This window comes from Artibeus jamaicensis, unplaced genomic scaffold, assembly GCF_021234435.1.
Source record: "Artibeus jamaicensis isolate MK-2021 breed Jamaican fruit bat unplaced genomic scaffold, CSHL_Jam_final scaffold_2693, whole genome shotgun sequence".
NCBI lineage: Eukaryota > Metazoa > Chordata > Mammalia > Chiroptera > Phyllostomidae > Artibeus > Artibeus jamaicensis.
In genome coordinates, this window is record NW_026522033.1 from 726,916 (window position 1) to 750,552 (window position 23,637).

Below are 23,637 nucleotides of genomic sequence, written 5' to 3' on the forward strand. Positions count from 1 at the left end.
TGGGAAACGCCAGGGCACTATGGGAAATTGAGTCCGCAACTTCTAAATCCTTCGACACATTTCACGTCCATTTATCCTTGGGTGGCCCCCAGGACATGCTGGGAAATTGAGTTTGTGGTACAAAGTTCAAGGCGATCGGCCAACATCCTAGGGTAATGCTGGGAAATGTAGTCCGCAGGACCACGCCCCTAAAAAGCTCAGAGGATCCCAAGCAGATGCCCAAAACACTCCAATATATCAGGCTCAATGGCAAGAAAAGCCCAAAGTCCCTGATGATAACTCCCAGACCACATCTGAAAAGGAACCCATGAGCAGAGGTCCACGATGAGCGTCCGCAGAACCTTTTGACTTGTCCTCTTGGTTTTACCCAGGGTCGTGGAGCACGTTGGGAGATGTAGTCCAGTCTCTACTTCCCGCATGCCATGCTGGGATTTGTAGTCCAGGCAGAAGTAGTCAAATAGATTTGGAGGGGAGTAGTCTCAGACGTAGCACTATAAAGCTCGAAATTATCCTCTCCTTAAGTATCCTGTACATAAGTCCAAGTCTAAAGAGGTGCAGGCACTTTGAAACTGGAATATAGACCCGTAAAAAATCCCCCAGAAAGGGGCTGAAATCTGGACAGATGCAACAGACTCCACCCACTCTGAAGTCTTTTGGCCTGTGCATAGAAATAAACTACCATTCCCACAAGGCCTTGGGAGGACCGGCCATAAATACTAAGAGGCTAGCAGTCTCGGTGGCACTTGGGATATGTAGTCTTCAACTTCGCATTTCCCATGCACCTACCCCCAACCTCCTTCTCCAGGGAGCTTAAAAAATCGGGCAGTAAATCATCCGCATGTTGCTGTGTGTGTTTCTGTGCCTATACATATTGTGACACATTATAATTGTGCGTTCTGTGATTGCGTATTTGTGGGAGTCATAATTTGGGCTATCTGCTCAAGCCACAGAAGGAACTGTGGGTCGTGCTCCCACCATAAGCTCTATTAGCAATGGTTACATTGACTTTAAACGTCTATTTTTAAAATCCTATGCTATTACAATGGTTAAGAATTCCAGCCGTGGTTTAGGCAGTCCTGGGCAGATGCCTAGGCGTGGAATTGCTGGGCCAGTAACTCTGTGTTTAACGTTGTAAGGCACTGAGAGTTTTCCAAAGTGCTGCCTAATTTGGCCCTCCCACCAGCCGTGTGGGAGAATTTAACTTTATATATCATTGTGTTAATAGGAGGATTCTTCAAACAGCAGGAGCTGGCGATAAGAATTTAATTAACCGTGAGATACCGGCTGCATGTTAATGACAATAAATGACAACTCAGCAGGTGACCGCAGGCAGAGCGTTTATTTCAAGCAACAGATGGGAGGAGCCCTTCAAGGGTTCCCGCTGCCTCCTCCAGGTTGGCCACCACCTCAGCCTCATTTCCAGCGGCCTCCGACGCGGCCCTTCCCTGCCCCCTTGCGGCTGTAGGAGAAGGGAGCTGTCAGGAGGGAGGGCTTCCCGGCCCACTGAGATGGGACCCCCTCCCCCACCCCAGCAAGCATGCCCTTCGTGCCCAGAGAAAAGTGCCTGGCAAATGCGTTCTCATTTGGGCGGAGAGGAATGACAGAATGAGGGACAAAGACAGAGAAAGGAACAGACACCGAGACGGAGGGGGGTGGAGGAGAAAAGAGAGGCCCTGGGAGTCAAAGGGAGGGTGTAGGGCTCAGGCCCAGTCACACTTACAACTTCTGGGCGTGGCTGATGCGATTGTACAGCACGTTGATCTGTGGAGGGGGTGGGAAGGAGTGGCTGGCACCGCTTGGGGACAGGCCTGTCCATCCCACCCTGCCCTGTCCCAGCCCAGCCCGTCCCCCAGCAGAGCTGGGGTCTCACCTCGTATTTCTGCTGCTTCATCTTCTCCATCAGGTCAAACTTCTCCGACTCCAGCTGGTGGATCCAGTCCCACAGTTCCTGGGCCTTGTCCCTGGCGGAACAAACTGTCCATCACGCACTGGTGGCTGGCCACGCCCTAGGCTTAGAGACATTGAGGGTACTTTCCAAAGCCACACAGCGCTTCTCTGAATTTGGTATTATTGGCCCAATCTGGTTAATATTTGAGGCAATGGGAAATATTCAATGGGAATTGAAGCCAAGGGCTTTTAAATCTCTGCTCACTCTCTCCCCACCCACAGTGGAGATTCATATTCCCCTAAATGAGAATGAGGTCACGGCTAAGGACCCAGGCTCGAGAGTCAGAAAGCCCTGGTTCAAGTCCCGGCTCTTCCATTCTCTGATTGGTGACAGTGACCAAGTGACTTCCCCTAGGATTGTGTTTCCATCTCAAAAAAAAAAAGTAGAAATAAAACTGTGAAAGAGATGGCTGCATGCCCACCCAATATCTTTTATCCCTTTCTTCCTTAGAAACAGAAGTCTCTGGCCCGGGCTGGTGTGGCTCAGTGGGTTGAGCACTGACTTGTGAACCCAAGAATCGCTGGTTCAATTCCCAGTCAGGGCACATGCCTGCATTGCAGGAGGGTTCCCAGTAGGGGGCGCATGAGAGGCAACTACATCTTGATGTTTCTCTCCCTCTCTTTCTCCCTCCCTTCCCCCCTGTTTATAATAATAAATAAAAGTCTGTCTACTGCACTGAGCTGTGATAGAATGAGATCGTGAATGTGAAATACTATTATTTCGCTGAACTTGAGTCATAGGTCTGGGCACCCAACCAAGAGTGAGTCTTATCTCAGTGACATGTTTCACAGGGAGTCTACAGGGGCTCAGAGAAGGGGAGATACGTGGCCTAAGTCACACAGCACCAGGGTTTCTGCCCTCCCAGATCTGGACAAGGGTCCCTTCCTCTCCCTGTCTCACACTCAGGGCCCCCGCCCCCCACCTACCGGAGCTGGTCCTCCCCCATACTGTCGATGTTCAGGGGCTTCTTACGATCAGACAGGACTCGAACCTTCGCCTCACGCCCCGTCTGGCGCTTGCCCCGCTTCTGCTCTGCCTGAACATTGGGATGGGGACATCTTGAGTTGGGGCACGAACCCTCCAGATGGCTCCCCACGGCAGGACCCAGGGATCCGCAATCCTGGCCACCATCTCTCCCTGGGCCTCAGGCATCTAGACGCCATTCACTCTCCCCTCAGACCCAAGGGTCCAGGCCTCCAACCCCTCCTCCATCAGACCCAGGGGTCCAGGCCCCCTGCCCCCACCCTCAGGAACCAGAAGTCTGTACTCTCAGTTGCCACCTCCCTGGGAACCCAGCCTTCAGCTCCCCTACCAGCTGAACTCACCTTGACCAGGTAACCCCCATAATGACCACCCATGTTGGACAGAACCTTCTTCTTTTTGGCATCATCTTCGGCTCTCTTCTTGGCCTCTTCTTCCTCCTTCCGCATTTTCTCCTCCTGTGGTGGTGGGGGAGGGAAGGTGAACCCCCAAGGCCTGCCCTGCACTGTGCAGGGCAGAGATGAGGATGGAGAAGGGGGGCTCGGACCCAGTGATAGGAGACAAGTAGCATGGAACCAGGCAAACATGCAGACATCCCCTACCCTGGCTCTTCCAGGCCTGGCTGTGTGACCACCCACAAGTCCCTCCTCCTCTCTGGGCCTTGGTACCTCCCCCTCCAGCAAAAATTTAAATGGGGGAGAGATGAGCTCACTTGTCCTGCATTCCTCCAACCTGAAGCGGCCAATGGTGAACCTGGCTGTGTGACCTCAGCACAGACACTCACCCTCTCTGGGCTTTAGTCGCTCTTAGTCTCATGACACAAGAATCACTGTCTTCAGAGGGTCGAGGAGGGTAAATGGTGATGGCACTGCGGGGCCTGAGGCACTAAAGTGCCTGATGGCCTTGAGCCTGAACAAGGGGTTCTAGAATGTCTAGCAAAGGCGGTACCATGTCCAGAATGTGTGGCCTGCATTTTGCAGGCATAGTGGCTTGTCTGGACCAAGACCATCCCCATTGGTAGGGCCGGCGAGGTGGGCTTGATGGTTTTTGCATGTCCAGCCTCCCTCACCTGAGTTAGTTTCTTATGGCTGCTATTCTACACACTTCGTGGCTTCAAACAAAGCAAATTCACCTCATGGGTACTAGACTTATAGGGGGGAGGGGTCACTTCATAAATTACATCAATGTCTGACTACTATGCTGTATACCTGAAACTAATATAATATTGAATGTCAACTGTAACTGGGGAGGGAAATTTTTTTAGTTTTGTTTTAAAGATATTTATTTTTAGAGAGAGGGCAAGGGAGGGAGAAAGAGAGAAAAACATCAATGTGTGGTTGCCTCTCATGCGCCCCCTACTGGCGATCTGGCCCGCAACCCAGGAATGTGCCCCGACTGGGCATCAAACCAGTGACCTTGTGGTTCATAGGCCGGCACTCAATGCACTGGAGTCACACTAGTCAGGGTGGGAAAAAAATTTTTTTAAACAACACAAATTTATGCTCTTACAGTTGTGCAGGTCAGAAGTCTGACACAGGTCTCTGGCCAGAACCCAGGTGTGAACAGGGCTCCTTCTGGAGACTCTAACGAGGTTCTAAGTCCTTGCCTCCCCCAGGTTTAGGGGCTGCCCACCTCCCTTTGCTCTCACCCTCTTTCTCCATCTTCAAAGATCTCTGACCCTCCTGACTCCCTCTCACAAGGAGCCCGGTGATGACATTGAGGCCACCTGGATAATCCAAGATCACCCCCTATCTCCAGAACCTTAGCCACATCCGCAAAGCCCCTTTTGCTGTATAAGGATCGTAGTCACAGACTCCAGGAATTAGGATGTAAACATCTTGAGGAATCCCTTATTCTGCCTCCCACACCACCCTACTCCGGTTCCTTAAATGGGGGGGGAGGGAGTTGTTTATTTGTTTTTGTTTGCTAAATTTAATCAAAAGTATTTCCTTTGATGCCACCTCAGGTTATGTTTCCAAGGCCTAAAATAATGGATGCATTCTGAACACTCTCCCCCAACTAGGGTTAGGTGAATGGTTCTAGCTTGCCTGGGACAGATGGGGTGCAGAAATTTTAGGGCTCAGACCAAAAAAGTCCCAGGCAAACAGGGATGAGTTGGTCACTTCAATGCCCAGAGAAAGATGGGCCAAGGGATTAGAAGGAAAAAAGCTGGGTCTTTGTGAAGTCATTTGAGTCCCTTGATCCAGCCATGCCTGAAGCAGGAAACACCCTAGACTTTTGTTTTGTAGGAGCCAAAAAAAAATTCTCTTTCTGCTGAACCCAGCTTGGGTTGCAGTTTCTGTTCTTTTCATCAGAAAGATTCTTGAGTAACACAGCACGAGGACTTTTTCAGGATCACAGAGAATATCATGAATGGAAAATAGACAGAGAAGGTACCCACCGCCAGCTTGGCCTGACGCTCACGCTCCTTCTCAGTTCTGAAGCGTTGCTGTTGAGCTCTCTCTGCCCGGCGCCGCTCCTAGGGGGCAGGGTGGAGAAGAATTAGGGGTGCAGGGACAACCACCCACCCACCCGCTACCCCTCCCCAGAGGATGCCAAGAGAAAAAAAAATGCACAACTTTCAATGTGGCCAGACTTGGGCCCATTTCCAAAATTTTCTGCCTCGCATCTAACCTGGATGGGAGCTATTGTCCCTTATCCCTCGAGATCCAAAGGATGGCACAGGATAAGGGAAGAATTTGGGGAGCCCCACCTCCCTCGACTCACAATGCGCTCTTTCAGCGCAATGAGCTCCTCTTCCTCCTTCTTGCGCTGCTCAAAATGCACATCAATGAGCGTCTGCAGCTCCAAGAGGTCCTTCTCCTGCCGCTTCCGGTGGATGTCCTGCAGGACAGAAGGTAGAAAAAAAGGTCACCCAGATCTGACCCCTCTGTCATTCTTGGGAGAATTTGTGGGCTTGACAGTTCACTAAATTTCCAGAAGGTGGCAGCAGAGACCACGTTTTAATCGTACTTGGCGTTTAGGATTCAATTCCTAAAGGAGGTCAAATGAGACACACCTGTTCCTATTTCGCACAAAGATACCCTAAGGGCTAGCAGCTGCTGGCTCCCGGGGGCGGGGCGGGATCTCTGTTACTTACATCGAAGTCCACGCGTTCCCCTTCCGGAATCTTTGGGGGGATCAGAGGAGGCATGGGGCGGCTGATGGACAGAAGAGAAAGACAGTGAGCAGTGTGAGGTCCCTGGCAGTCCCAGCAGCAGCGCTAGCCAGTGAGGCGACCACCAGCCACACGTGGTTCTGGGCACCTGCAAAGGGCCTGGTTCCATGGAGAGGGACTGTCAGTGAAATACACATCTGATTTCAAGGGCTTGGTATAAGAAACATAATCTAAAACGATCTCACCCTGGCTGGTGTGGCTCAGTGGATTGAGCACCGGCCTGCAAACAAGAAGGTCACTGGTTTGATTCCCAGTCAGGGCACATGCCTGGGTTGTGGGCCAGGTTCCCCGCTGGGGGCATTCAAGAGACCACAACGGATCAATGTATCTCACTCGTCGATGTCTCCCTCTCTTTCTCCCTCCCTTTCCCTCTCTCCAAAAAAGAAATAATATCTTTTAAAAAAATATTTCATGTTTTATGTTAATTATGAGTTAAAAGGATGAAATTCCAGATATCACAGATTGAACAAAGTACAATATTAAGATTAGCTCTACGTATTTTGTCTTAGTTTTTAAAATGCTGCTAGTAAAGAATTTAAAGTTCCATGCATTGCATTTGTATTGGGCAGAGCTGTTGGGGTGAGGCGAGCCCTCTGTCCTCTCTCTTTCTTGGGCTAAGACACAGCAAACACCTCCCCCTGACCTGCTTCCTACTTCCCTGGCTGTCCCATCTCTGCCTCCTTGACCCCCAGTGAGCCATTTTACTCATTCTTAGGACACTCTCCTGATCAATGTCTTTCACTCCGTGACTTCGACTTCAATGATCATCAATTACTGAGGGCTCGCCAACTCTGTCTGCAGCCCAGACTCTCTCCTCAGCTTCGCACTCAGACACACACCACGTTGCATTGTTCCCTGGCCTTGCCCTGTGCTCTGGTACTCCAGGGCCTTAGCACATGCTGTTCCCTCTGCCAGCAATGCCCTTCCCCTGATAGCCTTGGTCTCTGAGGTCTGTCCTCCTCCACCAAGCCTTCCCTGACTAAATTTCCAGCAGGTGGCAGCAAAGCACCGTGTTCTGACCCTACTGTGTTACATCTGTGCTCTCTCACCCAGATCCGCCCCTGTGCCTCCTCTGCTCAAAACTATTCCATGGCGCCCTAGTGCCCTGGACTTCACGGCTCTGCCTCTTGCTGTATCCTACCCTCAAGCCACCTTGAAATTGACACCCCTGCCCACACAAACCCAAGGAGTTTCTGCTTCTAGGTTTTTTCTCATCCTCAGATCACTGCCTCCTTGCATCTCCAAGCTTCAGCCCCTATGTCACTTCTTTCAGGACCCTCTCCTGGCCATGAGTTCCCCATGCGACCCCTGGTTCAGGCTCTTCCTCATTAAAACGACCTATGTCTGCAACTGCTCCCTGAAAGACTGGCCTAGCTCAGCCACTGGACCCTGTGCACACCACACCGCTGTCTCACCTACAATCTCCCTTCTACCTCCTTCAGCTAGACAGGCATCACCTCCCCCGAGAAGCCTTCCGTGATTGCCTAGGGCAAACACGGAGCGCTGATCTATGATACTCTAGTACCCTGGTTGGTACAATCACTGTATCTGGGGCTGTTTCAGCAGCAGGGCAGATGGGGTCTGACCCACCAAACACCATGGGAAATTCCCCGGAAATGTTTGCTAAAGAAGGAACCACTGCCCTGGCTGGTGTGGTTCAGTGGATTGAACACTGGCCTGCAAACCAAAAGGTCACTGGTTTGATTCCCAGTCAGGGCACATGCTTAGGGTTGTGGGCCAGGTTCCCCAGTAAAGGGCACAAGAAGCAACCATACATTGATGTTTCTCTCCTCTCCTTCCCTTCCCTTCCCCTCTGAAGATAAATAAATAAATCTTTAAAAAAAAACAATAAAATAAATGCTAATTTTTTGTGTGTGTAAAAAAAGAAGGAATCACTAACTGTGCTTCCCTGTGTTTCCATTTACCGACTCTTGTTCTCTGCCTTCCTCACGCCTAGTCTGGGGGGGGGGGGTGTACTCAGGATGGTGGGATTTGGATTCTCCAAACCCCGGGGAATCTCACCTTGGTTTGGGGCGTTCCTCTTCTGGTGGGGGGAGATACAAACAGATCATTAGTCAGAGTTCAGGGGGGGCTGAAGAGAAAACCCCCCAAACCTTGGCTCCCAGGAGCCCAGTTCCCTACTCCAGCTGTTCTGGGGGGCGGGGAAGGGCACGAGGGGAAAGGAGGGAGAAAGGGAGTTAGGGTGGCCGCATCAGATATACATTCAGAACTGGTGTGGGGACCTCCACCCGCTTGTCGGGGAACCCAGAGGGCCAAGCCCCTGACCCTCCCCCTTCGACAAACCCAGACCTCCTCCAACGACCTAGACGTGCAGGGGTCCCCAAGCCCTCTCTTCATTTGGTGATCCAGGAGTTCTGACCCCAGCCCACTTTCATGGGGGGGGGGCACAGGAAGGCAGACTCCCAGTGCCAGCCCCTTCTGCAGCCCAGGCCCCAACCTTTGAATGTATATGGAGGGGAGAAAAATGACAGACAGGGTTGGGGGCAAAGATGGGGGCGGGGTGCCTTTCTGCAAACATGCAACCCTTCAGTTAAGTATTCCTCCAGGCTGGGGAAGAAGGCTTGGGTGTCGGTCCCTTTAAGAAGGAAGGGAAAGGGTTAATGCCGCTGCGAGGCGATTTCCCTTCGTGGCCACCAGAGGGCGCGCGGGCTCTCTGGGGCTTAAAAGACCCAGCCAGGAGTGGGGAGTAAGGGGGCTGGAGGGAGTCCCCGAGGAGATCAGGGTGAGGCGGGTATCCGAGGCAGGGAAGCCCCGAAATCGGGTTCTCGGGAAGCGAAGCAGCCGCGGTTACCTCGCTCTGCCGCCGGCTCCGGCTCTTCGGGGGCTGGGGAGGGTTCTGGGGAGAAGCGCGGATTTGGGGAGAGATGCGGGAAGGGGGGAGCGGCCACGCCCGGGTGCGGGAGGGGAGAGAGGGAAGAGAGTGGAGAGGCCGTTAAAGGAACAGAAAGCCAGGCCATCGGGAGCCCCCGACCCCAGCCTCCACCCCTGGGCAGTGCGGGGCACCCCACGCGGCCCCCGCGTCCGGCTCCAGCCAGCGGAGTCCGCGGCTTCACCTTCCTCCTCCACCGCAGCCTCCTCCTCCGCAGCCTCCTCTTCTGGAAGGAGCAGAGACCAGAAGCCGTTAGGAGGGAGCCCAGGGGCGCCGGGGTGGGGTGGGGGTGGGGCGGAGGCCAAGGTTCGAGCCTCGGCGGGGACGGGGACCCCCCTGGACCTCAGTGGCAGGTGGGCACAGCGAGCTTTCTCCACCGGCTGGGCGCAGACTGCGCTGGGAAACGCTCAGGAAACCCGGGAGGACAGGGTCAAGGTGGGGGTCAGGGTGAGGGGGGCCCGCCCGCCTCTCTGAACAGCCCCTCCCAAGAGATCGCGTGGGGTCCACACTCCCCCCTCCCCAGGCCAGCGCACACCCCACTCACCTTCGGGCTGCTCCCTGAGGACGGGGGTGCGGGAGAAAGAGTGGAGAGAGAGTTAGACGCACGGGGGTGCGGTGGGAAGGGTCTCCCCCTCCCCAGGCCCCTAGTCCTCCGGCCAGCAACACTCACTCCTCACATTCCTGCTCTTCGGCGTCCGACATCTTGGTGCGACCTGAGGACCACAGAAAACAGGGGGAGTGGGGTGGGGCCCCCAAGGAGGTGGGTCTGAGGGAGGAGGGAGCCCAACTCCTAAGCCACGTGAGGACTGGCCTTTGGGAGGTGCTGTCCAGGCAGAGCCCCAGAGCTGGGGCTCCCACCCCCCACTCCAGCTGTCCTCTTTTGTCTTATGACACGTCCGTGGGAACCTGATCCGAGTCGGATTAGGAGAAGTATTTGGGAACCCGCCCGAGGTCTGAAGACAATAGCTGCCCCACCCCCCAGGGGCTATTTCGGGGGGATGTCACGGAGAGCAAAACAGAGGACATCTCCTAAAAAGGGACTCAAGGAGGGGGGGCCTTCTGGAAGAATTAGCCACACCTGTTCCCCTCTCCTGCCCCCAGATGCCCCCCTCCCCTCTGGCTGGGTGTCCCCCCACCTGTCTCTTTTCACCTTCACCCACAGCCAGGGAGGAGGCAGGCCCCATCCTCACTCCTACGTAGACCCCCCAATGTCTCACATCCCCCAGGCCCTGTACCCCCAAATCCCAACACCCACAAGACCTCGAAACGCCCAATTTAAGATGCACCAACGAATCCTCATTCCAGATTCTGAGACACCGGTCGAGAACCCAGGTCTGGACACCCCCTAACATCTGAAACCTCAAGATCACGAGACCCCGAAACTGGATGCCCAAACTCAGAGGCCCCAATCCTAATACCCCAAATTGTGGCGCTACAAGTTCTCACACCTCCAATCGCAAAACAGCAGATCCTGAGTCCTCAATTCCCTGAACTCCTGATTCTGACCCCCAAGCTCTGAAATCCAAACTATCGGACATCCAAGTCTAGACACCCCCCAATCTTTGAGATTTCCTGATTGTCAGGCTTCTGAGGTCCTCAGGTTTTACATATTCTGCAACACCCAAATCCAGACACCCCCATTTGTGGTAACCCCCAAGTCCTCACACCCCTCCTGTCTCCCACCCCACCTCACACCGGGGAGATCACAGCCCTTACCTAAGGCTGGGTCTGCAGAGGCGTGAACGTGCTGGGCAGCTGAAGCAGCCCTGGGTTTATAGTGGAGTTTGGCCCCGCCCCGGAGGAGAGGGGGTGGAGAATTCCTTTCCCCAAACGCTAGTCCCGGAGCAAAGGGCCCTGCTTCCACCCCGGCTCCACGTACAGGATCCGGGCAGCTCCTGGCTGCTGCGACCCCCTTCCCCAGCCATCAGTACCTCCCAGGAGCCCCCAGCTGGGTCAGGCAACCCCCGTGCCCACCGCCTGCCTACAGCACATGGCACTCTATGCTTTGAAGTCCTGGGCTTCGCACACACAGGGCCTTGGATAATGCTTATTGGTGACAGGGGGACAAAAGATGTTTTCTCTCTCCAAGGCTCTGGCCTTCCTTTGTATGTCTGTCTGGGCGTCTCTCACTCATACTTTCTCTCTTTCTCCTTTGCCTCTGTGACTCGTCCCTGGCTGTCTCTGCCTGTGTCTCTCTCTGTCCCTCTTTCTGTCACTCTCTCCCCACCCCCACCCTTTGTCTGCCACCAGGATTCCACCCTGGTGACAACAGGCGCTAAAGCAGGGAAGCAGGTGTGTGTTGGGGGGGGAGGAGAGAGGGTGGGGGTCAGGCCTGCATGACCTTACCCCCCACACACACACACACAGACACACCTCCATCTGACACGGATCTTTTTTTGGTATCTCTCTCCCTCTTTCCTTGCTAAAGCCAGGAACTTGACCTCGCAGGGGGCCAGCCCTGGAGAGGAACTCCTCACCCCGGCATGCCTTCTGGTGCCTCTCTCTTGGTCTCTTTCTTTCACTATGTGCCATTTTCTCTATGTCTGTTGCTAGGCATTTCTCTGGGTTTCCATTCGGGTCTCTGTTTGGGTCTCTCTCTGGGTTTCTGTGTTCTTCACTCAACATGTCTCTCTGCATATTCTTTTTTTTTTTATAGATTTTATTTACTTGCTTTTAGAGAGAGGGAAAGGGAAGGAGACAGAGAGGGAGAGAAACATCGTTGTGTGAAACAGTTGCCTCTCACACGCCTCCAACTGGGGACCTGGCCCACAACCCAGGCATGCGCCCTGACTGGGAATTGAACCGGTGACCTTTTGGTTTGCAGTCCAGCGCTCAACCCACGGAGCCACACCAGCCAGGGTTCTCCGCATGTTCTTGTCTATGCATTTCTGTGTGTTTCCCTGCATATCCGCCTCTCTCGGTGCCTGTCTTGGGGGCTCCCATGTGTCTGTGACCCTGTATCTGTCTCTGCGTCTCTACCTTTTTAGCTCTTTCTGGTTCCTTCTCTGCATCCCTGCAGTTAACCCTCCATGAATCCTCATTTCTGTCTCCATTGTCATCTTTGTCTCACTGCACGGATCTCTCTCCGGTTCTGCTTACTTTGCACATCTTTCCCCTCTGAATCTGTCTTTTCCCCTCTCCCTCCGGGTCTCCATGTGTCTCTCTCTCCCTGGGTGCCTGACTCAGTCTTTGTCTGTACCTCTGGGTGACCCTTGAGGCCTCCATCTCAGCATCCCTGTGCCCCCCATGTAAGAAAGAGAAGCCAAGAACACCCCGGATTGGAGAACCCAGATCTGCTCCTGATGTGCGGTGTGACTTTGGGGACCCCGGCCCTCAATCCTCCCACCTCTCACCCCCAAGCTCCCCAGGTAGTAAACACGCGGCCACTCCCAGCTCAGACACACACTTTATTCCTCAAGGCACGGGGAAGGCTGGCTCAGCCCTCAAACTTCTTCTTGCGGCCTTCCATTCCACTCAGCGCGTCGATGTTCTTGCGCCAGTCTCCCACCTCCCGGTTTTCCTGCGGAAATGGGGCCAGAGGTTAGAGTGTGTTCCCTCAAATATCCCCTGCCCGCCTTCCGGCCTGCTGGACTGCTCTGTTCTGGATCTGTGCCCAAGGATCTGGTTCTGGAATACTTCCTGCCCCCGCAACAATCCTGTCCAATTTGCCCCATGCGCTTCCTGTCTCCCTCTTGCACTTCCTGTCTCCCTCCTGCACTTCCTGTCTCCCTCTTGCACTTCCTGTAACCTGACTCCAGGCTACTTCCTTTCTCCTAATACACTTCTAGTCTTCCCCTTCTACTTCCTGTCCTCTTGTTGCACTTCCTGTGCCCCCATCCTATACTTCCCTTTGAGGATTCCTCACCAAATTCTTCTCCCCCAAATTCCACACCTCATCTGCCCTGAGGCTAGGCCCTGGGAATATTGCCCCCACCCCCTCTCTCCTCTAAGCACCCCCTTTCCTGGCCCAGCCACACTTACCTTCTCTGTGTCCTCCTTCTTCACCTGCTTGAGGTGGGCCCGCAGGTCTAAGGTCTCCTTAGCCCTGGTCCCCAGCAGGGCCTGCATCATGGCATCTGCAGAGATGCGCACCCTCCGCAGGGTGGGCCGCTTGAACTTGCCCCGGAGGTCAAAGATCTTCTGGTTTAGATCTGCGATCTGGGGTAGGAGAGCATACAGGGAGGAGGAGTCTTCTGTCTCCACTCCCCCCTTGCCTCACTCTCCCACCCTCCACTGCCCTCCTGTCCCCACCCAGGTCTCCCCCAGGCTTTTCCCACCTCAGGCTCCCACTCCTCATCTGGGACAAACTCCAAGCTCCTCCTCCTCAGCTGCACACCCTCCTCAATCTGCCCCAGCCTCATCCCTCTGAAAACCACCCACAAATCCCTGTCCAGGTAACCTGCACCTCACAGTTCCCCGTCCATGCCCGAGCTCACTTACCAACCCTTGACGCTGCAGCCACACAGTTTCACACACATACTCCCTGCTGCCCCACCTCCCTCTGCCTGGCACAGCCTTGCCAGGCATTATGGTCATCTTCCGTCCGCCTGAGCCCTGGTGGACTCACGGAGTTGACCTCGGCCCCCTGGGATCTTCAACCTCAAGCAGCTGCAAGGGGCCAGGCTGAGACCACAGCCCCAGGCATTGCACCCTACCCCGAAGGGACCCAGAACGACCCCCACCTCGGTCACATTCTTGGTAACTTTTGCCTCCACGTCGTATCTCTCCTCATCCACCTTGTCGACGCGGGCATGGAGCTGTCGGCACAAGTCCTGGCAAAGAAACATGGCGTGGGTGGCAGGGGAAGCCCCGGACCGGACCCGTGCTTCTGAGGGAGGTGGGGCCGGCTGGGGACCTGGATTTCAATCTGGTCCTGAAGGAGGCTGAAGCTGGACTCTGGGGAACTGCGAACCAAGCAGAACTCCAGGGCCAGGAACCCTGAGAATCAACAGAATTAGAAATGGAGAAACCGACCTCTGGGTTTTGAGACTGTAAGTAGCTTGCAGGCCATATATTTGAGTGTATGAAGGTAACCAGTGGGAGATTGAACCCCAAAAGTCCTGAGCAGAAGGGGACGAAGAGTGACGGTACCTGAGACCCAAGGATGCAAGACTGAACATAGAAACCCAGGACACCCCAGACTGGACAGGAGACCGCTGTTAGAGCTGGTACCTGTAGCTCCTCAAAGCCCAACCCGGCCAACTCCAGGGGCTGGCACCGCGTGCTCAGAGCGCGCCCCTTCTCTCCGCGCCGCTCCTCTGCCTCCCGCTCCAGCTCCTGCTTGGCTATCTGCAGCATCAGGGTCTGCAGAGGGGAGGCCGAACCGCAGGCCACGTTGCCGGGATGAGATCCAGTAGTAGGGGTCTGCCCCCACCCCAGTTATCTCCTAACTCCAGACACCGTTTTTGGTCTTCCAGAGTCCCACCCCCTCAGGGTCCACCATTCCGAGGCCCCGCCCTGCCACTGAGGGGCTCCCGCCCCCTCCCCCCCCCCCGCCCCCCAACCCAACATTCCAAGTCTCATCCACTCGCACAACCGAAGCCTCATCCCTACTTTGAAGCTCCGCCCCCCCAAGAACACCGAGACTCCCTCACCTTCAATTGCAGTTTTCTCGAGGCGGAGATCTTAGACTTTTTCTGCCAGCATGAGATGGAGAGAGGAAGGAGGAAGGGGGGTGGAACTCAAAGGTGGGTAGAGGGAAGGGCTTCAGAACCCGCCACCTTGAACTTGGTGGAGATTTGAGCCCGCCTCCAACTCTGAACCTCAGTGTGGGAGGCCACGCCCCTCGGTCCCATCCACCAATCTGGGCCCTGGACTCTGACTAGACACCGCCCACCGCCTCTTAAGCAATTGCTAGTCCAAACCGGGTCCAGAGCGAAACCCCGCCCCTTAACCCCTATCATTTGCTTAGGCTCCACCCATGACCCAAACCCCGCCCCATTACGGCCATGGCTCCACCCCTTTACCCCAAGGTGCAGGGTAAACCAGGACTCTGAATCCGGTCCCTGCCTGGGCCCTGCGCACAGCGCTGGCCCCACCCTCACCTTGGCGTGGGGCTCAGTGGCATAGGCGCGGTAGTTGGCAGAGGACCGGCGTCGAACCGGGGCTGGGCGCGGTTCCCCCTGAGGTTGGGGGGACGGAGCCACATCACCACCAGAACCCTCCGTGACCTCTGTCCGTGACCTCTTCTAGGGCTGCAGCCTCCCGCCCCAGAGCCCTCCCTGCAGCGCCCTCCCTGCGCCTGCTCTCACCGCATCGCCGCTCCTGGAGGGAGAGAAAAAGGCAGTTAATGTTGGGCCTGTGGCCTCTCCAGTCTGTCTCCAAAGGGACCCCAGAGGCCCCTCTGACCACGAGGTCTGGTCTCCCCACCTTCCCCGTCCAGGGTCCTAGGAGTCTGATTCCAAACACTTGCTCCATCCCGTCACCCAGGAGCCTGTCCCACCTCCTTTCTCAGGACAGGCTCCAGCCTCGCAGCTCTCACCCTGGAGGAAATCCCCCACCTTCCTCCAGCCCCGGGAGACCCCGGTTCCCAGCTTCACTCACTCGTCTGCCATGCTGAGGTAGCAGACCGGAGACAGAGAAGGGACAAGAAACTCAGGGAGTCAATGAGGGGACGCCCGTCCGGGGTGACCTTGAAAGCCCCAGGGACTTCAGCCTGGTACGGACTGCCGAAGCCTCACTGAGGACACTGATAAAGGACGAAGGCAGAGACTAAATATACTGCTGCCCCCTCCTCCCACTGCCCAGGATGCGAGATAACGGGGGCGCGTGAGGGGTGGGGCGGGCGGTGCTCCAGCTGGATCACCCCTCCACAGTGCAGGACTCGGAGTTGGGCCCTTTCACTGCGTCCTAGGAGTCCTGGACCCCCAGACCCACGGGTCCAGGCCCCCAGCCCCTCCCCCCTCATACCCAAGAGTCCAGGCCCCCAGCCCCTCCTCCCTCAGACCCAGGGGGCCAGGCCCCCAGCCAGTTCTCCCTCAGACCCCAGAGTCCAAGCCTCATCCCCTCACTAAACCGCAAGCTCCATGAGAGCTGGAACTTTGTCTGTCTTATTCATCACCTTATGGTGAGTTTCTGGGCCCCAAACCGGTTATCCACTGAATAAATTTTGTTGCTTTATTTGAAGATCCAGGTAGCGGGGTGCTCGGGCCCTCAGGTGACATCCCTGGCGAATCCACTCGTAGTCCACTTGGAAAACCAGAAATCTGGTCTTGGCTCTCCTCTCTTGACCTCTCCTGGCCCCTCCCCGCTCCTGGCCTTGGAGATGGACTGAGGACAGGACACAAGGACGCAGAGAAAAGGACGCAGAGAAGAAGACACCACCATCTTTATTTGGACCGCAGGGGTGCTGGCCGGCCCTGAGAGAGGAGACATCCCCCACACCCAGGGGGGAATGGGACACCTGGGGACCACGCAGAGGACCTGAGTCCTGGGCCGGACCTCGAGTCTGCGTTTGGAGTCTCGGGAGTGGGTAGAAATCTGAGAAACCCACCTAGAATTCTAGGGACAGAACAGAGAATCTCAGAAATGGCATGTAAACATGGAGCAACACCTCTGGGGAAGAGTAAAAACGCGGAGGTTGCAGACAGAGAAGGGTTCTAATTCCCAGACCTGACTTGAGAAGTTAAGAGACGGGGGATGTAATCTCGGATGGTCCAGGCAGACTCTCCGGTTTTGGGGTCTGACTGCCCGTGGGCGGAGCCAAAGCCTCCAGTGAAGCCTGAGACTCCGTGGGCAGTTGCAGGGGTTCAGAGAGTGGGGTGTGACCCCGCAGGGGCTGGGCCAGATCTTCAGAGGGAGGATTTGTTGCTTCGGAGGGCGGGACCAGTAACTCAGGGGGCGGGGCCAGGATTTTAGAGCCCGGAATCCCGGAATCCACCGCAGCCTCTACTGGAGCAGAGTCCTCAGACTTGCAGAAGCGTGCGAAGCTCTCCGAGGGTCTGGCCCCGGGCTGTGGGGCGAATCCAGCTGCCCCAGCCAGTTCCCCAACCCGGTCACAGAACTCCTGAAGCTGCTCCTGCCTCACGTCCACAAGGTACCTGAAATCCAGAAGTGTCGTGTGAGGAGGGGTCCCGGCTGTCAGTCCCTGCCCTGGTTCCCTGCCCTGCGCTCCGCTGGCTCGCTCACCGGGCTAATTCCACAATCAGGCTTCCTCCAGGGGCCACGCAGGCCCCGAGCTCAGGACCGAGAAGGTGAACCATCCTGCAGAGAGAAGGGAGGAGTGAGGCTCAGACTTGCAGGTCTTGAGGGAGGAGGAGCTGGAGACTGAAACGCTGATTGAGGAGGGCCTGGAGGCCTGGAGGCCTGGAGGCCTGGAGGCCTGGAGGCCTGGGGCTGAGGAAGGGAAGCCTAGGCCACCCCAGGAACTCTTACCCACAGGCCACGTAGAGAAGCTGGAACCGACCCTTGTAGCAGCTCTTGTGGTGGAGGGCCTGGGCAGCACCGAGGGGCAGGAAGTGGACAGTGAAGGACCCCGGACTGCGGGCCGCTGGGGAAGACCAGCACAGTTAGTTTGGCAGACGCAGAAAGCCCATAGATAACAGTTCTCGGCCTCTTGAAGCCCTTTCTCATCCTTTCTTTCCGGTGGATTGCTGGGAAATTCTGCGGTGGTCCCTCTGGTAGGCAGAAACACATTTTACAGTCCAGGGGACTGAGACTCAAGAGAGGGAGAGAAAGTGGTCCATGGCCAGACAGGGCATCCAGACACGGGGGAGGACCAGGTTTGGGGATGCTTAGAAAGAGGCAGGACCAGCCCTGTCTGGTGTGGCTCGGTGGATTGAGCACCAGCCTGTGAACCAAAGGGCTGCCGGTTCAATTCCCAGTCAGGGCATATGCCTGGGTTTCTGGCCAGGTCCCCAGTAGGGGGTGCACAAGAGGCAACTGCGCATGGATGTTTCTTTCCCTCTGTTTCTCCCTCCCTCCCCCTCTCTCTAAAACATAAATAAAAAGTAAATTAAAAAGAGACAGAGAAGCACGACCAGATTTGGGAAGAGGGGTTTTCCTTCCAAAAGTGACTCAGCACCGTGTTAGAATGTTCTTAGCCGCTTAGCCCTTCTGCAGGTAGGATCTGAATTCTAGCACTGGAATTAAGAATTCTAAGAATGTTGTCAGGACTTAGGAAAGGGAGAGATCTACAAAGAAAGGAGAGCGAAAGAGATGATGGACTGTCAGGAAGGGCGCTCACTCGTCCAGGCAGTGGGAGCCAAATCGGCCCGCGCTGGTACTTGAAACACCGGGACCCTGAAACCCAGGACAGTGTCTGGGTCCCACTCGCTCCCAGGAGATGATGTGTCCATTGCATTACCCGAGCATGGTCTCCAGCTCAACGGGGGAGAGCTGAGTCCCTCGCCTACCAGGCTCCGGAGTTGCCTTTGCGTCGCTGGCAACCTCATCGGGGTCTCCTCGGGCGGCGCTCGGGTGCCCCCAGGCGGCCATGGCTTGGAACAGCTCTGTCACATTGTGCTGTGTGATTTCGCCTGCAGTCTGGGGGGGAAGGGGCGTGGCCGGACTCTGGGTTAAAACCTAGGTGGTGGTGCGCGTAACATGCCATCCTTTGCGCCCCCCAATCCCCAGAGCTTGCTTCTGAGAGGCAAGCCTGGATTCCCAGGCTTGGAACTGAGTGTAGGTAGTAGAGATGGGTGGGGCCTAGCCCGTGGAGGCAAAGCCCAGAAGTTTGTGGGCGGGGCCTGGAATGCAGAAGGCGGGGCCTTGCGAACACAGCCTGGTACCGCTCACCTTGACCGGCTGCCCATTGCTGGTCCGCAGGAGGCTCTCGTCGTCCGTTTCAAGGCCGAAGGCTACGAAGGGCCCCGTGGCGATGTCCCCCCAGTACCCTCGCGCTGCCACGCGCTCCCCACGCTAGAAAAGTAGGGAGAGAGGAGACGGGTGAGGTTGACCTTGGGGACCCAAGTTCCTGGGTCCCCCCCAAAGAAGGAGATGGCCAGGTCAGGGAATGGACACGCACGTGGCTCAGAAGGCGCCCGGACGCCAGAGTCCGGTTAGGCAACTGGTAAGCGCTGGAATCTCTGAGTTCAAAGGCGATGCCTGTGTCCCTCCAGCGCCTGAACTCGCAGATGTGGATGACTCGGGCCTGGGGCGGGGTGGGAAGAAGAGAGGTTTCCGTGAACACTGTACAGGGGCCCCCGGCCCTGCCTCCTTCACGCCCAGGACTGGGCCTGCCCCAGCCCGCTCACCCCACGGTCATGAAGCTTCATGTGCAGGTCCCAGTCGCTGACACCACGCCGGGCGTCGTAGCGGGAGCCCAGGTAGTGGCGCAGCCTCATGTCCCACAGGCGGCTCATGGGGAAGGTCTCGGGCCCCTTCTCGCCGCCGGCCCAGAAGCGGAACACGGCTTCCAGGGCGTCACGCTCACGGAACTGCGCATCCAGCCACGCGTGGGGAGAGGCCGAGGGAAATGGGCTGCAGGGAGAGCAGCCTTTCCTCCTTGACCCCCCCCTTCCAACCCAGGGTGTGGGCACGATTCTCCCGATTCTCAGGTGAAGAAATTGAGGCTCAGAGAGTAGAAGCTCCCCTCCCCCCCCCCAGGCCAAATCCCGCACTGGGAACTGGGAGCTGCGCTTCAAACACCTGCGCCCCCAGCCCACTTTCATCAATGCAAACCCTTTTCGACCGCCCATCTCCATTCTTCCGGTGGCCACCCAGATCCCAGGCAGTGATGGACGGATGGACAGAGGCCAGGCGGAGGCACCTTCAGGGCTCCCAGGCTGAGCCAGGGCAGCTGCTCCGCCAGGAGGTCCGGCTCCGGAACCAGGTGTGCCAGGCGTTCGGCCTGGGCGCGCACGAAGGCGGCCACCGAGGGGCGCAGCAGCGCGTTCCCCCACACTTCCAGGAAGACCTCGGTCCTCTCTGTGGGGAGGGAGGAGAAAAGTAGGGAGGGGAAGCAGAGGAGTGAGCCCAGAAATGAGACCAGTGTTTCATGCCCTGTTTATAGAACGACCCAGTCTATATAACACATGCCTTCTTTATAGAATTTTATCATTGGTCATAATAAGCACAACGGACCCAATAATAAGCAAACTCTCCACCCAACCCAACAGCTAGAATGCGAAGCATAATTTACATCTCACCTAGGTCTCCCTGCTTATTCCTTTTCCCCCCTCCCAGGTAACCCCAATCCTGAATTGCACGTTTACATTCCCCTTGCCTTAAAAAAAAAAAAAAAGTTCTGCCCTGGCTGGTGTAGCTCAGTGGATTGAGTGCAGGCCTGAGAACCAAAGGATCGAGGTTCGATTCCCAGTCAGGGCACATGCCTGGGTTGCAGGCCAGTTCCCAGTGGGGGACACATGAGAAGCAACCATACATTGATATTTCTCTCCCTTTCTCCTCCCTTTCTCTTCTAAAGATAAATGAATAAAATCTTAAAAGACAAAAAAAGAAAAGGTTAAATGGCAACCACTGTACTTGAACAATGATTTTTTTAGTTTTCAAAAAAGAAAGAAGCTTATAAAGATGAAGATAAATACGTGTGAAAATGTTATAGTATAAATTGCTTTATTTTAGGTAAGGTTCTTATAAAAAAACTATACATTTCAGTTGTATACACATACATCTATATCAATATATCTCTATAAGTGGTTTCATCTTATTTGTTTAAGAACCTTAGATAAGACAACTCTATACCTTTAGCTCAATAGATACGAATAGGAGTAGTTATATACAAAGTGCACTGTAAATTGTGTGCAGTGTATTATGAATGTCCTGGGCTATTAATGACAGCCGCCGTCCATAATAATGATAACAATTGCTAAGATGTACCGAGTCTCTAACAGAAGCCTAGAGCTATGCGTTTTTTCCTTTCACTGAGTCCTTGAAAAGCACAATACTCTGTGGAGCAAAAAACTTTCAGGATCTCCACTTCACAAATGTAGGAACTGAGGCCCAGAAAGGGGTAGATGCTGGCCCAGAGTCACAAAGCCAGCAGAGCCAGAATTTGAACGCAGCTTATCCGAGTCCAGACTTTGTTCTACCGACTAAGCTGAAATTGTTACTGGGAAATAATCACTTTCTGCCACCCCACCCATCCTCCTTTTCCCACTTCTTTTTTCAGTCTCATTTCTGAGGCTGCCTCCTCCAGGCTGGCTTCCTGGGAGTCACACCTCTCACTGTGGGAGGCTTGGGGCAGGACTGAGCTTAGCTCAGCCGAACCCTCCCCACATCTGGGGACTCACTGTCTCTCAGGAAGCCCCCTGATCTCTTTTGGACTCCTCCTGTAGCAGGTTTTGAATGCTAGCACTATTCTGAGAGTTTTGTGTGTATTTTTTCTTGGAATTCTCTCAAGTGAGTGAGCAAATGATAAAAGAGGGAACCATGTCCACAGTTTTTCCATTCACGACTGAAAAACCAAAATCCCTGCAGGGATGAGGAGGGGACTGGGGACCGGAATGCCCTGGTCCTTGCGGCTGACCTTGCAGCCCCATCTTCTCAGGATCCTCCAGGGCTAGGCTGAAGAACAGCATGTGTCGGGCCACAGCTTCCAGATTATTCTCCAGCACGTAGAACTGGAAGGATGGACAGGGCAGAATGACTCTGAGATCTGTGTCTCTGGCTCCTAGGAGACTCAGGAGTGGGAGACAGGACCCACGAGTTGTGTACACCAGCCCCCACCACTTCAAACACAGGCGTCTGGGCTCTCAGAAGCCTCCTCCCCGACACTACTTAGGACTGTCCATAGTTTTTTTTTCTCCACTTGAATCTAGGAACCCTCAACCCCAGACACTTCCTTCATCAGGACACATAGACGGAGGCTCACGTGGAACTTCCTGCGAGGCCAGAGCGCTGCCCGGGCCAGGGTTCGTAGCAGATGGCGCCCATCCACGGAACCCAGCAGCAGCACATCTAGCTCGGGGGCCCCGTGCTCCGTACTGGCCTGCGAATCTGGGGCCATAGGAGGACCTGACAAGGCGAGAACAGGCTGAGGCTGTGGCCTGAAGAACGCCCTCTGAAGCCGTTCCCAGCACGAGGGACTACAACCCCCAGCAGGACTTGCAACTCCAAGGTTCCACAAGGAGCTGTGCCTCTAAGCATTCTGGGATTCGTAGTTCTTGGAGAGGCACCTGAGCTGCCCACTTGGGGGAGTCCCCCCGCCGTTGGAGCCTCGGAGAACGTTAGCGCACCATCTGTCAGGCTGTGACGGTAGCCGCTGTGACAGATGTGGTCCTGGGGCGGGGGACTCACACTCAGCCTGCAGATCCAGCGCCGGAGACAGACCCCACCAGGACACAGAGCCGAAGCCCGCCCCCGAGCCTGCCGGTGTGGTCATCGTCCTGCGGGACAGGCATCCAGGGAATCCCCAAATATCATCTCTGCTTCGCCCACCCATTCCCTTAACACCGTCCCTGACGTCTCCCCCCTTTCCTCTAGGTAACACACCCCCTCACCTTTATCCTCCCCAAATATGCTGGGTGCTGTGCAGTTGTCCGGCTCCCACCCTACGACTGCTGCCCATAAACCCCGCCCTTTTTATCAATCAGCCAATGGGAATATGGGAGCCGGTACCGACACTATCAATTCACCAATGTGAGGAGCGGAACCCGCCCACTTCAAACTTTTGGCCAATGGGACTACCCTGGCCTAGGAGAAAGGAAGGCGTGAGGACGCGGTTGTCATGACGACGATGCCGAAAAAGGCTGGGACAGAGCCTGGGGACGTCCAAATTTCTGGGATGGATGAAACCTGGGCCAATTCAAAACTAGAAAAACCTGAACGGAATCTTGACTAGTCCAAGTTAAAGTGAAGTGGCCTAGACTTAAAAAATATATATATGTTTGTGTCTCCTTTCTCTCTTCACACCCTGACTCTACCACGCAGGGCTTCTCACCTGGCAGGAATGTGTTACCGCCAGCCATAACTGGGCCCTAGTTGGTAAATCCTCAGGAATTTTGTGACCTGAGTATTACACGTAGTCACTAATAAAAATCAATGCTTTTACTAAATTACTAAAATTAAATTTCAATTAAATGCATTGCATTAAAGGTAATACTCAAAACTCATCACTTATTATACTATATTTTACTATTATGTCTTAAGACTGTACCTGTATAAATACCGTTTTAATACAATAGTTAAAAAAATTAAATTGGCAAATTGTGACCACAAGCTATCGTGGTAGATAAAGTTTTATTAAAACCAGGGCTGGGATTAGGATGAGGCACAGTGGTCCAAGTGCAAGGTCAGTTCCTGTCTTTAAATTTTTTAATATTTTATTCATTGTAGACTTCATTAAATTTTTGTAAATATGGCATTAAATATTATTTAGCTTGACTATTGAGTGGTTTTGTGGGGGGGTTGCTTGTTGGTTCTTTGGCTTTGCCTTAAATTTTAGGATCAATATCCTTGTAAGCACTAGATGTTGGTGTGCTAGTGAATATTCTTCTCAATTCTATATTTGATGACTTCACATTGGAGACCTGAAATCAGCCTCAATGGGAGAATTTACACCACGGAAATGGGCAAACTACACAAAGTCGGTCACAGCACAACACAGGAAGCGCTGAAGTCCTTTCCTGCCTCGTGGACTGTATTCTTTGCTTGTAACATCCTCCCCCATCCTCCCGGAAGAATCCCGCTCATCCTTTCAATTCCTGCTAGGGACTGTCCTCTGAATTCTGCTCCTTCCTGTCC

General features: G+C 54.8%; 3 protein-coding genes across 5 annotated transcripts; all 3 read right to left on the minus strand.

Moving 5' to 3' along the window:
• Positions 1 to 1,320: 1,320 nt before the first annotated feature.
• On the minus strand, positions 1,321 to 10,743 carry TNNT1 (troponin T1, slow skeletal type). 2 transcript variants are annotated; one of them, XM_037159783.2, is made up of 14 exons: positions 10,714 to 10,743; positions 9,668 to 9,710; positions 9,542 to 9,555; positions 9,182 to 9,223; positions 8,920 to 8,964; positions 8,130 to 8,151; positions 6,030 to 6,090; positions 5,657 to 5,773; positions 5,331 to 5,408; positions 3,274 to 3,387; positions 2,875 to 2,984; positions 1,871 to 1,961; positions 1,721 to 1,761; positions 1,321 to 1,459 (listed from the first exon to the last, which is right to left on the minus strand). In XM_037159783.2, the coding sequence occupies exons 2-14, from the start codon at positions 9,697 to 9,699 to the stop codon at positions 1,414 to 1,416; spliced, it is 813 nt and encodes a 270-aa protein (XP_037015678.1). In that variant the 5' UTR covers positions 9,700 to 9,710; positions 10,714 to 10,743; the 3' UTR covers positions 1,321 to 1,413. The 2 variants fall into 2 exon arrangements, with proteins under 2 accessions (XP_037015678.1, XP_037015679.1); XM_037159784.2 differs by lacking the exon at positions 8,920 to 8,964.
• A 1,648-nt stretch (positions 10,744 to 12,391) lies between these two features.
• TNNI3 (troponin I3, cardiac type) lies at positions 12,392 to 15,680 on the minus strand. 2 transcript variants are annotated; one of them, XM_037159797.2, is made up of 8 exons: positions 15,541 to 15,680; positions 15,249 to 15,261; positions 15,042 to 15,119; positions 14,592 to 14,633; positions 14,170 to 14,301; positions 13,680 to 13,769; positions 12,979 to 13,155; positions 12,392 to 12,517 (listed from the first exon to the last, which is right to left on the minus strand). In XM_037159797.2, exons 1-8 carry the CDS (start codon positions 15,549 to 15,551, stop codon positions 12,434 to 12,436), a joined length of 627 nt encoding a protein of 208 aa, XP_037015692.1. In that variant the 5' UTR covers positions 15,552 to 15,680; the 3' UTR covers positions 12,392 to 12,433. The 2 variants fall into 2 exon arrangements, with proteins under 2 accessions (XP_037015692.1, XP_037015693.1); XM_037159798.2 differs by lacking the exon at positions 15,042 to 15,119.
• A 436-nt stretch (positions 15,681 to 16,116) lies between these two features.
• On the minus strand, positions 16,117 to 22,459 carry DNAAF3 (dynein axonemal assembly factor 3). Its single transcript, XM_037159782.2, has 12 exons — positions 22,395 to 22,459; positions 22,192 to 22,280; positions 21,767 to 21,909; positions 21,422 to 21,515; positions 19,706 to 19,863; positions 19,191 to 19,373; positions 18,962 to 19,087; positions 18,733 to 18,855; positions 18,351 to 18,480; positions 17,371 to 17,485; positions 17,125 to 17,199; positions 16,117 to 17,036 (listed from the first exon to the last, which is right to left on the minus strand). The coding sequence occupies exons 2-12, from the start codon at positions 22,274 to 22,276 to the stop codon at positions 16,622 to 16,624; spliced, it is 1,647 nt and encodes a 548-aa protein (XP_037015677.2). The 5' UTR covers positions 22,277 to 22,280; positions 22,395 to 22,459; the 3' UTR covers positions 16,117 to 16,621.
• Positions 22,460 to 23,637: the final 1,178 nt, after the last annotated feature.